Below are 19,954 nucleotides of genomic sequence, written 5' to 3'. Positions count from 1 at the left end.
CATCTGAACAAGGCATTATGTACAAGAATTCAGCGTTAATATAGAATGTATGACAATATTTTGTTAATATAAACAGTAATACTCAACTATTTTGGTGATCAGTGCTACAAGCTGTAGATAATGTTGTTAAACTAGATTGACTATCATTATCATCATTACCATAATCATCTGTTTTATTATCATCTTGTTTATATAAACTATATATAGGTGATGTTCTCACATCTACAAAAATTTACACTAGTAAGTATAATTCACCCATATATTTCTTTAGTTGCTGTTCAGCAATTGGGTGAGCAATGCAGTGTGCAATGAGGGTTGCTGTTGTCTGTTTATGTGTTTTTATTGGTGATCCTATGTAGAGGATATAAGTGCCAAGAAGACAACACAGTCCATCACTATAAGTTATAATGTTGGTATGTCCAGATGAAACTCACTCTAAACTATAATACAACTGGAAACTGAATCAGCGGATTAACGGGTAATTTTACATAGTTATTATATTCCGTTCCCAGTTAAAGCATGCAGATATCGGGGTTTTCAGATTATCGGCAATCAGATAAACTGGGCTCCACTACATCACAACAGACAAAATACTAACTCAACACTAACCTTTACTAGTCTTTAAAGATTGTGCTTTCATATTTTTAGGTTTGATATCTGGTGATTTACTAGCTGACCTTGGATACATTGGTGGCTGAAATATATCATAGATCGCAAGTCTTTGTTACTCACATTAAATGACTGTTCTCCTGACAGAGCCACAAAACTGAAATTTTATAATATCTCATCGTAATGTAGGCTGAATTAGGTCTGAAGATTGCACAGTGTGAAACTCTGTCCAGTCCAAAGAAAATCATTGCCTCTTGGGGTAAAAAAGATGGTTTGATGTGGTTATGCACTCAAGTTTTGAATCTCTAATTGAAAGAAAAGAGAAGAATTTTTTATATCGCTACCAATTTTATCCAGATTGAGTCATATGTCAGCTCTTACCCCATAAAAAAACATATTTGTGATTCAAAATTAGACTCACCAAACTAGAAGCACTGTTGTTCAAGGTTTTTCTATTATCTTTACTACCAGAAGCTAGTTGACCATCTAAAACTGACTGATTAAAAGCATGCTGAAATATCAAAACAGGACATTAATATTCATGATCGTACTTATGAATATTCAATAAGACATGAAATGAAGCAACATCTAATAACCTCCTTGATTGGGCTAATGAAGAGCTATATATATGCAAATGAGGAAATTGTAATAAACTGTATTTGTTTACTATTTTTTCCTAATTCCGAATATCAAGGGGTCTTTAATATGAAAATTTTTTAAGTTCATCTTGACCTATGCTATTGGTTTCCCAATAATTTCAATGGATCCAGAAAACATTTGTATTTTGGGGTCTGCTTTAGGTGTTATTTTGAGTACTTGAATTTTTTTTTGTCACTTTTTTCTGCACATAACAGTAAAAGGTTTTAATGAATTTTTTCCTCCACCTACGCTTTCGTTTTCATAAATCATTTTTACATTAACCACTTTCATCTAAATCCCACAGTTACCAAAGCACAGCCATATGAACAAAAGAAATATGAGCTGTCATATACAAGAAGTTGACACTTACTTCATCAGTATGATGTTGATAATAAGAAACAAGATTTTTAACACTTCCTTGACCTCCATACCATTGAGGATCATTAATATAACTACAATATATCAGAATGAAAGGGATTATATATATATATAATAAAATTGGATTTGTATGGTGGGTGTGTAAATATTGCCAATAGTTAAACTCATTCAAGATCACCAGACTTTCACATGCCGACTAAGATTAGAACCCACAACCACCATTATTTAACATAAATCAAGCAAATATAGATTAAGATATTAGATATATTTTATATAAGTAAAGATTTCAACATGCTAACAGACTGTGCTACACTCCATCCTCCATTCAAGCAACACTTACCGCTTTCTATTTTCTGATGATGATTTACCGTTGAAATCAGAATGTTTTCTAGATCGGATAAAATAGTTTGGTTTCTTAGTAGGTGAAATATGTTCTTCATGCCCATGATCTGCATCGTAACTGGCATTATATAGCGCATATAAACTACCAGCTGTTGATAACTGTATACAGTCTGTGTTGGTAGCTGTTCGTCCATCTGTTATATGACTAGCTGGTTTAGCTATAGCACCACCACCAAAACCACCAAGTCTTTCATTAAGGGCAAGATAACTGAATTGAGATGGTGAAGTGTTGTCTGTTCGTCTGTTATCTGATGGTATGAACGTTCTGAAATAAATTTTCAACCCATAAAATACATTCTAAAAACAATATCTAAGGAAAACAAGATCTTCTTGCTTGCTTTGTTACCTTCAGGAAAATCGAAAAGGCAACCGCCATCACAATCAAGGAGTACTTTACTTATTGTATCTTTCAGACATCATACCTAGGGCTGGGTATCGATTACAAAATTGAGATCGATTATCGATGGCAGACTACTGATCAATAATTGATTAATAATCGAAATAATCTAATTGAGAAACCCTGTAAATACTAAATTAAAAACATGCTTAAATTCATGGGTTATTTTTGAATCATAGAAGTATATTCTTGCTTTGATCAGTTATTATAGTTTATTGTGGGTATGTTATGTGCTGAAGGGAACCTATGTAGAAGAGTTTACTACTTGTTAATGAGTAATGTAAAGAAATTGTAACTCTGACATATAAGCAATTATGAAATAGAATATCGATAATCGAAATCATGAAGTCCTAGAGAGGATAATCAATTATTTCGATCAGTTTACCCAGCTCTAACCATACCTTTTATTGGAGGATCGATCATCATCATAACTAGAGGTTTCATTCTGAGTTGTATCTTTAGGATAATCATTGTGATCATCATGATAATTATAAGGTTGTTGACGGTGTTGATGATGTTTACGTCGACTGGTAGGTGATCTTACTTTAACATGATAACCTGTAGTATGACCATCTACAGTTTTATTGATGTCAAATTCTATATCATCCCTACAACAGACAAGAAAAAATTTCATTCACTTTTTAGTTTCACATCCTTCTCTTCTGCACCTGATTGGGATAATGAAAATGGGCAACACTATGCAGTGTGCAATGAGGGAAATTTTGCCAGGGCAGCAGTAATAGTCTACTCTGTTTCGATTTCGAACTGTCAAGGAATTTTTGGTGTGCACAGCCTGTAGAACACCAGACTTCGAACAACCTTTCTAATCTTTCAAGATGTGTTTTGCTCAATTGAAGAACCAGACAGAAGTCAGATCTTAATTATGAAAAGTGTTACAGCTGAAATTGAACTGGTTATGTTGATATTTGGATAACTATAGCCTATGGAAGCGCCATACTATGTAATACAAAAATTTGGCGAGACTATCTTGAAGTCATCTGATCATGTGAACCAATATGGAGTCTCAACAATAGACCAATTGATTGCCAATGCTATTTCACGACTGCATGGGTCTTGGATTTCTTCAAAACTTACATCTTTCTAGTAAAGTGACCAGGTAATGATCTTTTACCAGGAGATTTAGCATGTTTCTCATATTGAAAATAATCAAATTTTTCTTGTTGGTATGTAGAACATCCATTATCTACATCATCATCTTCTGTCCTGTAAAAAAAACAACACCATGCAGTGTGCAATGAGTGGCATTTAGAATTATGATTTATTCCATGATCAATAAATATAATTTCAGAGAATAACGCTATAACTGAAAATTTATTGAATGAATGCAGTGTTACAGCCATCTGATTCAATTCCTTTATTTTACAACATTTTTTTAAACTTTTGCTCTAGATAATCATTCTTTAAATCAAATTGTTCTGCATCTCATATTTTTATTATCAACGGCAGATCTTACCAGTGTCCAGATCTTCTTCTAGATTCTCTATGATTATTTTCATTATAACTATAGGATCTCTGATGATGTGATGGAGCTGCTGCTGAGTTATTACGCGGTAGTTTAGGTTGACGTTTAGGCGAGCGTTCTGGTCTACTAGTACCAGTACGTCTACTAGTTTGTGGTTGAAAACCGTCAACATCGTCAATTTCTAACCGTGGTGCTGATCCTTCTACATGATGAGTATATTTTGGAGGCATGACTGGTTTCTGTAACAAAACATTTGTTGATATATGTATACTAAGTTTTGAGTCTTGAAAATATGTAAATAGTCTTCAGAAATAGTACAATGTACTAGAAAATCGCATATTTCCTTTAAAAATACTTCAAACTAGGAATTTTACTCACTATATATGTATATGTCTTTTCTATATATCACAGAGTGTCTTAAAATAATGAGTCGTCATTTAAACATTAAAACGTGGATAATTCTGGACACTATTACTAATTGGCATAGCTAAGAAATTCCTGTTTCTGATACTTAAGTATGATTGGTCAAAAAGAATGGTTCATCTGTCCTTTTATGTCACTCTATATTCAAACACATTAGAATACTTCTTCAGAAAAATTTCATTTATAGTTTGGGAATTTAGAACTCAAACTGAACGCAATATTGGTGCCGGTACGTGTTAATCTGAACTTACTGAGTCTGGTGGCGCCATTAACCATGTCCTGATAATATCAAAATCTAATGTTCTGTAATTATATTCCAATTCTAGACCATTCTCAATAATAGTACGAAATAATACAGGTATCTTATCATGTTCCTTTAATAAGCTCTGTCTTTCAACTAATAATTTATGTTTAATATAACCAGCATCTTTCAAATCCCATGGTACCTCACCTTTAATATAAAATTCAATCTAAAAAGTCTGGGAGCAAGCTGGCAACTTGAGACAAGCACTAGTTGAATATTCTCAATAATTCATTGCTCCTGTAAGAAAGTTTGCTTTGCTCATTGCATACAATCCACTTTTTCCATTACTAATGAGGAATGAGCATCAGAAACACAAGTCAGCATTCTAAGGTGATCCCTAATTGATTAGAGCTGAGTCAAGTCTTTTAAAATCCATAATGTGCCTGAGGAAGACGGGGGAAAAACGTCGAAACGTTGCATAAAACCTTAAGCAGTGATTGTTTTACCATAAAGCTGTGTCTATATATCATAATATGCTCATTATCGACTTTTTCACTCCTGATAAGCAAATTCTTTTCACTGAATTGTTATATAAGACAGTGGACGCTAACCACTTCTATCAACTATATTACCAAATATCACAGTTATAAAGTTATGAATTAATATATATAGAAACTAAGATACAATGTTAATTTCTGTCCTATTACCCCATATCACGTTATGTATCGTATCTTGACCCTTGTATCACGTTATGTATCCTATCGTGACATATTTGACGATACCCAGCACTAGTGCACACACAAAATCTTCAAAAGTCATTGCTGAAAATTTAATTGTTATTGCTGATGGACACATTACGGACTTCATTTAAAATTATTTAAAATTTCACAGTTAATACTGGTGATAAAGTTTCTCTTCCACTTTCTATAGAATTAAAATAATTTACTTACCAATGGTGCTATCTTTAATTATAACTTATAACAATGCCAAAACTAGGGCAAACAAACTAAGAAAATGAAAAATACAAACAACACAAATCAACATAAGGCAAATTATTAACATCCAAAATACCAAAACCATGAATATTTAAATTCAAAAACTTATACGTACCAACAAAAATTTCCCAAATAATACATGAATAACTATATACATCACTATAAAATCCTGTTTCACTCTGTTCCATTATTTCTGGCGCCATCCAATTATATAGAGCATTCTGATATTTAATATGGAATGCCTCACTTAATTTACCAAGATTAGCTTTTTCACTGAAACAAATAAAACAAAATGAAGTTTTGCATCCTTCTTTCCTGCTCGCTTATGAGACCTTTTTTTTTTAAATATCTAAAATTATTTAATACAATTTTCCAAAGTTATACAGCAATAATATTGCTCAATACACGGCTCAAGGCTTATTTCTAAAAAAAAGAATCAATTTTGAGTTTCAAATCACAAAATTACACGCTTTGAAAAAATCTCCCGACTGTTCACCCAATGTCCAGATTTTTCAAGTCAAATCTCCAGATTTTTTTTCCTGACCTGTACACATGTATGTCTGCTCTTGATATGGCTATAGAGATATGCAACTTCATGCAACCTTTACCAGCAGATAAGCAGCATTGATATACATGTACTCAATATGCGATTGCCTGTAGATTTTCAATCTGTATAAGCTATAGCACAAGAGGCCAAGGTTGATAATTTCAACTAAAATACTAGCTGCTTTTTCCATGTCAGCCCTTGTGATCTACATCACTCAGAGTGGGAAAAGAGTTACAGCAATCTATAACATTCAGGATGCTGCAACTTGCTTGAGAAGATGGCAAAAACAGTACATAACCTATTTTTAAAAAGTAGATCACATCTTGAATGTGGGAAACATTGATTGACAGACGAACATGGGTCCTGTCTGACAAAATACATCCATATGGAGCCCCTAGAGTGGGCATTTTTAAAAAAAATACAAACTTACCTGTCCATAGCATATTCAAAATTACCAATTTTAGCTGAATATGGATTAACTAAGAAGATAGCATGAGATGATAAATTACAATGGATGATATCATGTTGATGTAAAAATATCATACCATCACAAATCTGTAGTACTATATCACGAATATTCTGTGTTGGTAATCTTTCAAGCTAGAAAATAAAAATAACACTATAATCTCTATCTTAAGTGGGTTACTACACACACCCCCAATGATCTGACGAGTTTTTAAGTATGAGAAGTTCTAGGTCAGTGTAACTCAGTGTTTTAAGGTTAGCATGTATTTGAAATTTAACTTTGCAGTTGTCAATTTTCACATTTTGGCCATATTTTTTACAATTAGAGTAGCAAATGGTGCAAAACTTGTTTTGGGTATTTCTTGATGCCCTAGACCTACTCCAGATCGAGGGATATGACTTTGAGTCATATGATGGCCAAAAAATTAAGTCAAATTTACCCTGGCATGTAGATAATAATACAAGGAACCAACATTAACTCTTTCAAATATTAACATCATAGTATCTAATGTAGTAGTTTGACATACACCCATTAATAATAAAATATTAGGATGATGTAGTTTGCTGAAAAAAATAACAATTATCTTGACAAAGTACTGAGGCCTTATTCTTAACTGAAATAAAATCCAGGCTAAAATTAAGAAACCTGATTGGATGATAAAACATAATTTTAGTGATTGACCAATCAGATGACTAGAATACTAAAATCGTTTTAACCAAATTTTCGAGAATAAGGCTCCTAGTTTTCAGCAGAGTAAATGCAATTTAATTGGCACTGAATTCTTTGAAGGTATAGTAATTATACATTGTAATGTTAGATATTTAGGTTTTACAGAAGATAAGGTTCAATCCAGAATTCCAGAGAATTTTTATTACATTTGTCTTAAATGTAACATCAAAATCTACTTTGAAATTCAGGATTTACAGTTACTTCAAAACATTTGCAAATAATTCTTTTAAAGTTTGCTAGGGTATGAAAAGCATATAGCTTACCCTAATGTTTCAGATTCTGTTATAAGTAAGTCTATGAAACCTCCAGGCTGTGTAGATTTCTGTAACTTTTTAATGGTAACAGGAGTTCTATTCCAAAATGAGCTATAAAAAAATCAAGCATAAGCTTTATATAAGAGAACAATAGCTTATTCAGTGAAATGAAATATTGCTCTGCTTCAGATTGGGCTAATAAATCCCATGCAGTGTGCAATTAGGAAAATTTTGTCAAAACAGAAGCATTAGCTTCGAACAGTTGAGGATTCTGAACTGCAATACACATGACCAAGGTTTTTTGCAATTTTGTCCATGTTGGCATAAAAACTATTTAAGCACCTACCTTTCCATGAACATAAAAGCACCATTATCAAAACTGACACCATAATTATCATATAGTAAGGCTGATTCTTGTATAAGAGGTGTAACAGAGACTAAACCATTATCTTTACCACTAGTATATACCTACAAATATGTTTTTTATTAGTATAAGGTCCTACCTGCACCGCAGTGTATGAATATTTTTATATATTTAATATTTGTAAAACTGAGGCTTGTTTAAGTATAAGAATTTAAGGTTTTTAACATACTGAACAGAAACCTACCGTCAAAAAAGTGACAGTCTAAGGTCTATCAGTAACCATGATATTAAGAGTTTCATTTTGAAAAGTGATACAGTCGGCTAAAATTTATTAGCTGCAAATACTAACATATTTATATATAATTATATATATTATTCATATTGAAACTGCATGTGAAATTTCCCAATTAATGGAGGTGGACAGAAGAACTGCTTAAACTATAACTAAATGCTTACCCTTCCAAATCCTTTACTTTCTACTTTTCTTAAACTACTATTACTATTTAATGGACTGGCACCAACTTTTTTACGTATCATATCCATTAAAGAATCTGGTATTCTCAATAAGGTTCTAGAAATAGATCATTAAAAATTTTGAAGTATAGACTAAGATTACGTGTAAGGTGCAGGCATGTAGAATTATTTGTTCCATTAGTGCACATTTTTGGAGTTTTTTTTTTACCCTCAAAGGGCATTCTTGTGTTTTAATTGTAGGCCTAACTGATGTTTAATTTAGATGAAAGTAGTTGTAAGGTTGTAAAAACAATATATAATTGAAATTATGAAAGCACAGGCCAAGGAGAAAATTCAGAAACAAGAATTTAGGAATCTTACCAACAGTAGCATAATTTAAAAAAAATGTGAGAGAACCATGTGAAACTCTTTGCAACCTTACTTTATGCAAAATTAAAAAGGCAAATGTTATGGCACTGTTTAATTTACCCCTACCCTGACAAATTCTAGTGCCTGTGCCTGTGCTTTTGAGAGTTGGCCCGATGTCATCTCTCGTTCCCTGATAATTAACATAAGCTTACCTATTTCTATCTGGTCGTCCATCATCTTGAAATTTGACCTGTTTTTTACCATAAGTCATGGCATGTACTTGGGATTTATTTAAAAACTCTAACATTTTTGATCTCTTGGTTGGGATACCACACATAAGTGCCCAATCTTGACAGCTTCTTCCATTATTATCGTGATATCTTAAATCTCCACCAGCTTCTATCAATCGACATAATAAGTTCATATTACCACGGAAACAGGCCATTAATACAGGAGTTTGGCCATTATTAGTTTTCCTAAAAAAAAATTTGACATTTAAGTGCAAATCAAAAAGGCCAATGAGATTCACCCAATAGAACAATAATGCGTTTTATTTTTCTTTTTTTGATTGGGGTAATGAAAACAAGTACAATAATATGCAGTATGCAATAAGGGAAATTTTGCAACAGCAGCATAAGTCCATTCTTGTTGAAAAATTCATTAAAATTCTTATCTTAGTGAAATTTCAAATATAATTCTATGTAGTTACAAGAACATATTGTATCACTTACTCATTGGGATTTGCACCTCTTTCTAATAGAAGTTTAGCAGTTCCTTCTTGATTGGCATGGCAGGCACAAAATAGTGGTGATTGTCCTTCATCATTTGGATAATCAACACATATTCCTACAAACATTAACATGGGGTTTAACCTAAGTTAACAAGTTCTCTGTCCTTCTACTTCTTATGAGTAGCACATTCAACATGCAAATAAATTTGGACACTGGATTTGGATTGACAGATCTAAATTTTCTTCTTTAAAGGTTTTCATTTCTTTATACTCTGGCATACTATGCTGACAAAATTACATTCTGTAAGTTTTTACAATAAAAATCTCAAACTCAAGAGATTGAAAACATGCCTTCATATAAAAGAGCAGATTGTATATTAATAATATTAAATGACTGTTCTCCTGACAGAGCCATTAATGATATAGCTTTAATAATTACCTTGTTGCAAAGATCTTTTCAGAGCCTTTTTGTTACCATTTCTAGCTGCATCATGAAGAGAAACTCCCAACTCATCACTACTGACCATCTTACCCAGTTTAACTGGTGAACTCATATTTGTTCAAAATCTTCAAATCAATACTGATTCTTATTGCTAAAATTACAGACAGCCTGAAAAATACTTAGTGACGTCATCAAACGCTTAGTTTCAGTGGAATTGCAGGAACCACAGACGTCTAATTGAAAATAGGCATGGTGCAAATTGATGCCGTCGGTGTCCCTGATACACATACAAAATTCAGAAAAACTTTTTACAATCCCTTTAGTTTAGTCTATGTGGTATTGACGTCGACGTCGGTTGACGATGTGATTGTAAGTGTAACTTGTAAGACAAAGTCAAATAATAGGCCTATACAGCTACATTGCGGTATGTGTCTAATATGTTAATATATTTATCACTTACAATATTATCCAATGTACAATTACAAAACGATTTATCTTTTTATACCATTCTATAATTCTTGAAAGGTCTGTTTACAAAAATAAAAACAATTTCACGTCAAAATGGAGAAATTTCCCGCGCAGTCAGCAGCGCCGCCTGCAAAATGGGAGGTAACTCTTAAAACATTCTTTTTACACTCGAAGCTGCCAACCTCTGGCTAACCCGAGGTCTCGGTGGCTTACTTGTTTGCGAACTTGTGTGGCAACTTTGAGGTCCCATGTTTGAGTCCCATTTGAAGCTTTTTCAAAAATTCCTTGTTTGCTAAGTCAAACACCGTCTTTTCTATCATTTTAAGTTTATAAAAGAGGCCTGTGAGATCTAGAATGGCCTAACCCTAGGCATAACCAAATCTCCACTTTAACCCCTTTGGGAACACTGGGGTATAAATTGTTTCGGGCCCATTTAAACCCCTGTGATATTCTTTTTTCTGGGCCATTTCGTGTCGAGAAGATGCGCAACGAAGTGCTCTTTCATTTCATATGCGGAAGCCATATCTTGGAACAAGAATCCTTTCGGGGGATAACCCTAATTGATTTTTCAAAACTAGGTTTAACCCCAACCTTAACCCTAGATAAACCCCAGGTCTAGTTGGCCTAGTGGTTTGCGCAATTGCGTGGTAACTTGGAGGTCCCAGGTTCGAGTCCCAGCTGAGTCTTTTTTTTGTCAAACACTGTCTTTTCTGTCATCTTAAGCATACAAAAGAGGCCTGTGAGATCTAGAAAGGCCTAACCCTAGGCATAACCAAAACGCCCACTTTAACCAACTAAATACTTTCCAAGACACCGATACCCAAATTTCTATCAAATGAACAAAAATGCCCTTCATATTATTCACAATGGTAAAAGGCTACTTTTGCCGAATTTGGATTACATTTTTCTAATTCGATTATCGGTCCGATCGCATTCCAAAGTCTAGGGCCCATATTCAACTCGTGAAAGTCAAACTCATCCGACGCCAATTGGAATCACATTGATGAACCCTTGAATTGTACAGACGTTGCATTTTTTCCAGAATAAAACTATTCTTGAAGGTCGTATAATAAGAAATGAACAATATTAAAATAAACTTTATTAAAAAAAAATAGAATGTTATTATTAACAGCAAAAATACTCTTAAATACGTGTACATAAACAAACTTCACACATAGAAACAAAGAAATCAATTAGTTTCGATAATGAAAAAATATGAATATTATTATTGCACATATTTTCTGTCAAAAACAATTCAACCTGAGCAGAGGGAATGCAAAGACATAACTAGCTCGTCATTACCGTCACTATCAAAAACATTCAAGCTAAATTATTCCTGCTTTAGCGATTGTCTCATAATGATTTCCTTGAATTACAAATATGGGGCAAGAAATAGGAATGGTGCTTATAGAAATTACATGTGGTCACTACAGTTGTGTAGCGAGGATTTCATTGACTCATCTTCTGGCAAGCTAATTTAAACCAACATTGACATCAAACAGTAGACTTGAATTTTCGAGATAAAAGAAGAATGAGATATTTTCTATAATTCAGTCTACCATTGGGAATGGTTGAACCAAGTCCACTAGCCAATACCCCAAGAAATGTCTTCATTCGTCAAGTACAGCCACTGCTTCCATTGTTCATTGGCACCATCTCACAACCATGACTCTCTTAAGGCAAATATTTCAAGTAGAACAGGTAGCTCATTTTAAGATTCAATGCTTCACCGAAAGCTCACCAATCTTGGGTTCCATGGCGCATCTTTGGCTCTTGGCTCAACCAGGATTCATAGCTCACATAGGGTCTTTAAGCTCTTAAAGTGGCTGGTAGCTATTTTAGGAGATTATAGCCCACATAAGCTTATCCTAGGCTCACAGCTTTTCTTGGGAGGTCATAGTTCATCAATGCCTGAAAGCTTTGCCATGCTTCAACATTGATATCTCTTAAACCAAGTCTGTCATACCGATGACGCATAGCTCGCACATGACTGTTAGCTTTACCAAGGGTCATAGCTCATTAACATCTCATAGCTATAACATGACTCAACCACGACTTCTCTTGATCAAGTCTACCAAACCAATGACTAAGAGCTCATCCAAAATCTCATAGCTTAAACCAAGTCTGTCATACCGATGACGCATAGCTCGCACATGACAGTTAGCTTTACCAAGGGTCATAGCTCATCAACATCTCATAGCTATAACATGACTCAACCATGGCTTCTCTTGATCAAGTCTACCAAACCAATGACTAAGAGCTCATCCGAAATCTAATAGCTTAAACAAAGTCTGGCATACCGATTATTCATAGCTCACCCAAAACTCATAGCATAAACCAAGAATAGCATAAACCAAGCGTAGCATACCAATGACTCGTAGCTTACCCAAAACTCATAGCTTAAACCAAGTCAAGAATACCAATAACTCATAGCTCATCAAAAACCTCATAGCGTAAACCAAGTCTAGCAGATCAATGATTCTTAGCTCACCAAAAAACTCGTAGACTTCACCAAGCATAGCATATTAATGACTCATAGCTTAAACCAAGTCTGGCATACCGATGATTCATAGCTCACCCAAAACTCATAGCATCAACCAAGCATATCATAAACCAAGTATAGCAGACCAATGACTCTTAGCTCACCAAAAACTCATAGCTTTCACCAAGCATAGCATATTAATGACTCATAGCTTAAACCAAGTCTAGCATACTACGACTCATAGCTCATCAAAAACTTCACAGTGTAAACCAAGTCTAGCATACCGCCATACCGATGACTCATAACGCATCCAAAAACTCCAAACATCACTTCATACACAGCACAAATAATAATTATGACCATGATTATAAATTATAAGAATAAATATAAAATTACTGCATTTTCTTTCTCCTGGATGCAACATCCTGTGGTCTAACTACCAACAAAATCAATCCAACAGTACAGAAGATAATGGAAAGTATACCTGGACCAGAATGAGAAAATTCTAACGATATCCCTGCTATAAAAGACCCTAACATTCTAGCTATGGCCATAATACTTTGCTGTAAACCCATCAAGGCACCTACCCCGTGGTTTTTGGCGCGTTCTAATGTCAACGTCACTGTAGCCACCCTAATAACAGCAGTAGACAGACTTAAAAAAGGTAAAAGTATGAGTAAAAACCAAATATTGGGAGATAAAATCAAAAATATTAAAGTAAATGTTAAAAGGAATGTCATATGTTTGATTAATTTATAGTCATTTTTATAGAAGTTAGATATACGCCCTACGAATACACCGATAACTGTAGACGATAAGGCACTGTAAGAAATAAGATATCCGTTTGTTTTAGCACCGATATCAAACGACTCTTTCACCATAAGAGAAAAATTGCTTCGAAACACTATCACAGAGAAACCGAGCAGGAATTTGATTAAAAACCAGTCCCATAAATCTTTCCAATCTATTTTTTTGATGGAATTCAGAAATAGTCTAGGACTAAAGTTGATCTCATCTGAGTTGAGTTTTCTAAGGGAGATAACTGAATCATTCCGAGTTAATTCTGGATGTGTGTAAGACTTGACAGGTGGCAGTAATGTCCAAATTATAACTGAAAATAAAAAAAATAAAATCAGTCCTCTATGCAAAACATAAGTTGCTCAATATTAGTAGCTTGCTCGCTAATCTGAAGGTCCAGTGTTCAATCAAGGCATAGGTCAAGATAATACCTTTAAATTTTTCAACCCAGTTTACCCATGTAAAAATGTCTAGTTCTTCAGATTGGACAATAAACCCGAGGCCCTGTGTGCTACAGGCTGTGCACATCAAAAAATATAAAATAGGCTAATGCCACTTGGCAAAATTACCCTCATTGCACACTGCAGGGTGTTGCCCAATAAGGTTCAGAAGAGTAGGAGGTAAAACTCGATTCATTTCATTTTCATTTCATATTTTTCAGCCAAGAGTTCCGCGTATATGATAAAGAAAGAAGCAAGTTGTTTGATTGGACACAAAACTTAAATCCTGCTGCATGCTACAGTTCGTTAACTTCAATGTTCCCTTGTCATGACACTGCGTTTCATTTTAATATAATTTGAATATATAATACCTATACTTACGACTATTAAGAAAAAATATAAAAGCTGCACTAATTCCAACAATATTAAAACCATTAGGCCATTCAGCAATATGTCCCCCTATCATAGGTCCTATTATAAAACCCATACTAGACACAGCATTAAAATGTCCTAACACTGTATTTCTATCTGAATTAGGCATAATATCAGCTAAATAAGATTTAGACAAGGCTTGGCTGTGCTTAAAAAAACCTGAAAGAAGACAATAAGTTGAAATAAATTTAATTTTCTGTTCCTTAAAAAGAGCAGTAAAAGGACAGTAACATTTCTTTCATAAGGATCCTTATGTGCACAGCATCTGAAGAGCTTAAAGGGATTGTAAAGAGGTTTTCTAATTTTTATGTGTATTTGGGACACTGATAGTATCAATTTGCACCATTCATCAGACTTCTGTTGTTCCTGCAATTCCACAAAAAAGAAGTGCTTTCAATGACTTTAGATCACTAATCTAAAATTTGCTTTATCCTAGAAGGCTCTTTAAGATATCTAACACGTAGAATTGCAGAACCACAGGCATCCGGTTGAAAATTGAAACGGTACAAAATTGATGCTATCAGTGTCCCGAGAAACAATTTTTAGAAAACCTCTTTACAATGCCTTTAATAATTTACTATGTCAACACGTATGACCTTCAATACTGACACAAGGTGAAAAAATCTGGTATTGCTACCTGTACAAGGTTGAACCCTAGGCCTTTTGGTGAAAACCTCAGAAAATATACAAGAAATGAAGAAGATCTCTACAAACCTGAGGGAAACCTGGATAAAAATAACATGAGCATGGAGGAAGACATCCCTAATAAACCATATCCAATAGCAGAAAAAAATAATACCACTACTATACTTAATCTTCTATCAAAACTATCACTCCAATTACCCTGAAATATATTAATTCCATTACTATACTTAATCTTCTATCAAAACTATCACTCCTATTACCCTGAAATATAATAATACCATTACCATACTTAATCTTCTATCAAAACTATGTCTCCAATTACCCTGAAATATATTAATACCCTTACTATACTTAATCTTCTATCAAAACTATCACTCCAATTACCCTGAAATATATTAATACCATTACTATACTTAATCTTCTATCAAAAATATCACTCCAATTACCCTAAAATATATTAATACCATCACTATACTCATTCTTCTATCAATAATATCACTCGTATTACCCTGAAATATAATAATACCATTACTATACTTTATTTCATATCATTACTATCACTCCTATTACCCAGAAATATATTACAAGTAATACCATTACTATACTTATCATTATATCAATACTATAATTCCAATTACCCTTAAATAGTAATAAAATACTATAAAAATACTTAATATGAATCAAAACTATCACTGCAATTACCCTGAATTATCATAATACCACTGCTATACTTAATTATCCATCAATATGATCATTCCAATTATCCTAAAACATAATAATACTATTACCATAGTCTTCTATAAATACTATCACTCCTATTACCCTCAAATATATTAATACATACTATTACTGTATACGACTACAATACACAGTACAATTACTGTACTTAATATGCTATCAAAACTATCACTCCAATTACCCTGAAATAATATAAACCATTACTATATACTTAATTTCATATCATTACTACCACTCCAATTACCCTAAAGCATAATAATACCATTACTACTTTCTTCTTTCGATACTATCACTCCAATTACCCTGAATATGTGTGTTCTGCAGTAAAATCTTGAAATGCATTTTGAAGAACAATTACCGTAACTTATTTCTGATATTTTTAAACATTAAAAGTTTCATCCTTGAGTGCTTAAAATAACCATACCACTCGGTTCCATCATCCAAATAATTTAGAGATTTTAAAAGGTTTCATCCTTGAATGATAATAGACAATTTCACCAAGTTTCGTCAAAATCCGTCATGGATTGCAAATGGACATTGGTGACCATTATTATATGTTTTATACTTTATTTTTGAAACTGGGTCCTAAAGATTGATCATTAATCATCAATATAGGCCTACATGTAATTTTAAGCTTGATTTGCAATGCTGTGATAATCATACTGCTGATCAAAGTCCACATTAATTGGTTTTAACACTAGAGACAACAGCTTGCTGTATTTTATTGATATATAATACTATGATGTATCATTAATTTAATAACATATAAAATAATAAAATACAGTTTCATATTTTTATACTATATCTTTTAAATGAAAGACTAAACCAACTTTTTGACCTTTCTTGATTGGTCACTCATTGGAATCCGGCTCTTAAACTTTTCAAATTTAGCTTGAATTAATTATGCACATATGAGACGAACTAGTATTTTTTTAAGTCTTTAGAACACCTTTACTTTCTATTCATATAAAAATTACAACTACAACTTTGGCATAAGAATCTGGTTTTAAAAGAATTGCTGGCATTGCAAGAACCACAGACTGTAATGTGGCAAACAGAAGTTATTGTCAATATGCATAAAAAAGCCAATCAAGTTCTTTTGAATCATTATTAAGGACATCAACAATCTAACTTACAATAATTGGACCAGAGAATAACTGAACTCCACCATATACAGATCCTGAAATATATTGATACATAACAATTAAATTACATATTATTTTTTAAATTCTATATATTATGCTCTGATACAAACATCCTAGAGAAAAATTTACAGTCATGAGGGTATTTATCTTTATGACTATATCGGCCCCATGTAAGCTTATAGTTTCTATTTTGCTTTGTGTCAAATGCAACGCGCACTAGTATAACTATCAAACATTGATTGAATTTTGTATTAGTGCTGGTATACCAGTGAGTTGATGTATCGCGATATAACATTTCAGGACACACATTATGTATTGCGAGGTCGTGTATTGATACTTGACGATAACTCTGATTCCTTAACCAATGGGGATATTATAAGTTTTTCTCACTGACTGAAACTGTTTATAAGACAGTGGATGTTAACCACTCAAATCAACTAACTTACCAAATATCATAGTTACAAAGTTATGAATAAATATACCTTTGAAACTTTGAAGATAAAATGTTAATTTTTGTCCCATTACCCAATATTGAAAATCTATGATACTAATAGACTACCTAAAAAACCTGCCATGGTTGGTGATGCTCCCATTTCTCTTGCATGTGGTAATATTAATGGTAAAACCATACTAACTCCAAATAAATCCTGAAAAATAACATATTGGTAAACTATTGCCAGTTGTTGTGTTATTTATGAAACTATCAGCGAGAATACCGAAACTGTCACTTCAAAATTCTTATTTTGTACAGAGACAGATGAATATCATAATTTTACTGCCTTTCCCTTGGTTTGCTGCACATATACCCTGAACTGCGTAATATTGAGAGAAAACATGAAAATAAATAGTCATACCATGAATCCTGAGAAATAGATGATATATTCAGGTGATATAAGTCCATAATTTACTTCTTCAGATGGTTGACAAACAAACTTTCGCTTCTTCATTTTGTAAACATTCGATTCCACGTCCCATTAATTCAGGAGCAGACAACTCTCGCGTAATCAGACCACAAACATTTAATTTCTCAGGTTTTTTTTATAGACTTGGCTCAACCTAATCAATCCTACCTACAGGCCTTATAAAAGTTGAAATGAAATGTTGTAATCTTTCTTTTATAAGTATATTTTAAGGGATTATTCGACATTTTGCAAAAAAATCAAAACTTTGAAAGTTTGCAGACCCTGAACATTTTAAAACATTTTACTCGCAAAATCGACAATAGATAGTAAAATAAAATAGTATACTATTGTTTATTAAAATTTTTTCGCCTATAGAGCCATGTTAGACAACATTATTTTTAAATCTAAGTTAAGGTAGCCTACATGTAATCAAAATGAAAAGCAAGATGAAACTATTGTTGTCAGATAGTTTATCAATAGACAAGATTTACCTCCCTTTGACCAGAAAAACTTCATAGTACCCTTGGAAATAAAGTAAACCCTTAACTACTTTGTTTTGAAAAATATGTATTAATGTTATTAGAATAAAAAATGGAAAGGCAGAGGGCAAAAAAAAAAAGCTATTTGAGAAGGATATTGTATAGAGAATGGTTTTAAAATACTATGTTTTAGACCTACAGTGAAAATGAAATTTCACGATCCACATGCCTAAAATGAGCTATTTTTTCATAGGGACCCAAATTCTAAAAATAAGAAGAGGCAAACTGACCACAAGGGAATAGGTCACAGATATGTTTCTAAAGGTCACATTAATTTGATCACAAGGTAAATTAGTCACAGATATATTTTCACAAGGTAGGCCTAAATTGGTCACATCAATTTGATCACAAATTAAATGGGTCACATCAATTTGATCACAAAGTAAATTGGTCACATCAATTTGTCTAAGATCATTGGTCACATTAATTTGATCACAAGGTAAATTAGTCACAGATATATTTTCACAAGGTAGGCCTAAATTGGTCACATCAATTTGATCACAAATTAAATGGGTCACATCAATTTGATCACAAAGTAAATGGGTCACATCAATTTGATCACAAATTAAATGGGTCACATCAATTTGATCACAAAGTAAATTGGTCACATCAATTTGATCACAAATTAAATGGGTCACATCAATTTGATCACAAAGTAAATTGGTCACATCAATTTGTCTAAGATCATTGGTCACATTAATTTGATCGCAAGGTAAATTAGTCACAGATATATTTTCACAAGGTAGGCCTAAATTGGTCACATTAATTTGATCACAAATTAAATTGGTCACACCAATTTGTCTAAGGTCAATTGGTCACATTAATTTGATCACAAGGTAAATTAGTCACAAATATTTTCACTAGGTAAATTGGTCACAGTTATTTTATCACAAGGTAGGCATAAATTGGTCAAATCAATTTGACCAAAAAGTAAATTGGTCACAGTTATTTTATCACAAAATTTCCACAAAATTTAGCTATTAGAAATCAATGGGGACGACGTTCGCCAGCAAACACGAAGTACGGACGGAACAATAATTGTACGCCTGGTCATATTTGGACAATATGAATTGTATTTGCTGTTATTTCCAGACATACCAGTCATAATTATAATGACTTTTTGACCAAAGTCAGCAGCACAATAAAATTACATTTGACTTAAGGCCTACTTTGAAATTAAGAAACGAAGTCAGTCTAGTTCAGGTGTGGGCTGAGAAACCAAGTTCTCATTGTTACATGAGATATGGTAATGTAAATGATTGCTTGCAGCTTAAAAACGAACCAAAACATTACATTATTACACTCTTAAGACTTCATTGACCGGCTTCTATTGAATAACCGACCTGTATATGACGTCACTCACCACGCTAAAACTCCGCTTTGTAATAAACCAAATGTAAATAAAGTTTTTAACGTAACATTATATAATGAGGATTTTGAT

At 33.0% G+C, this 19,954-nt stretch overlaps 2 protein-coding genes across 2 annotated transcripts; both read right to left on the bottom strand.

Moving 5' to 3' along the window:
• Positions 1-82: 82 nt before the first annotated feature.
• On the bottom strand, positions 83-10,036 carry LOTGIDRAFT_175281 (hypothetical protein; the record flags this gene model as incomplete). Its single annotated transcript, XM_009056145.1, has 18 exons — positions 83-222; positions 610-694; positions 1,031-1,120; positions 1,619-1,700; positions 1,967-2,293; positions 2,827-3,033; positions 3,521-3,649; positions 3,900-4,147; positions 4,583-4,782; positions 5,686-5,843; positions 6,548-6,717; positions 7,023-7,146; positions 7,576-7,677; positions 7,913-8,034; positions 8,387-8,501; positions 8,965-9,228; positions 9,484-9,598; positions 9,922-10,036. 18 exons carry the CDS (start codon positions 10,034-10,036, stop codon positions 83-85), a joined length of 2,793 nt encoding a protein of 930 aa, XP_009054393.1.
• Positions 10,037-13,266: 3,230 nt separating this feature from the next.
• LOTGIDRAFT_144808 (hypothetical protein) lies at positions 13,267-17,731 on the bottom strand (the record flags this gene model as incomplete). The annotated part of the gene is made up of 5 exons (XM_009056144.1): positions 13,267-13,985; positions 14,494-14,703; positions 15,259-15,388; positions 17,064-17,107; positions 17,629-17,731. Coding segments are annotated over 5 exons (1,206 nt in total), but the record flags the coding sequence as incomplete, so codon positions are not given.
• Between the last annotated feature and the right edge of the window lie 2,223 nt (positions 17,732-19,954).

The sequence above is a fragment of the Lottia gigantea genome (genome assembly GCF_000327385.1).
Source record: "Lottia gigantea unplaced genomic scaffold LOTGIsca_264, whole genome shotgun sequence".
NCBI lineage: Eukaryota > Metazoa > Mollusca > Gastropoda > Lottiidae > Lottia > Lottia gigantea.
Note: the sequence above shows the minus strand (reverse complement) of the source record. Positions and strands in the feature narration are given on the sequence as shown.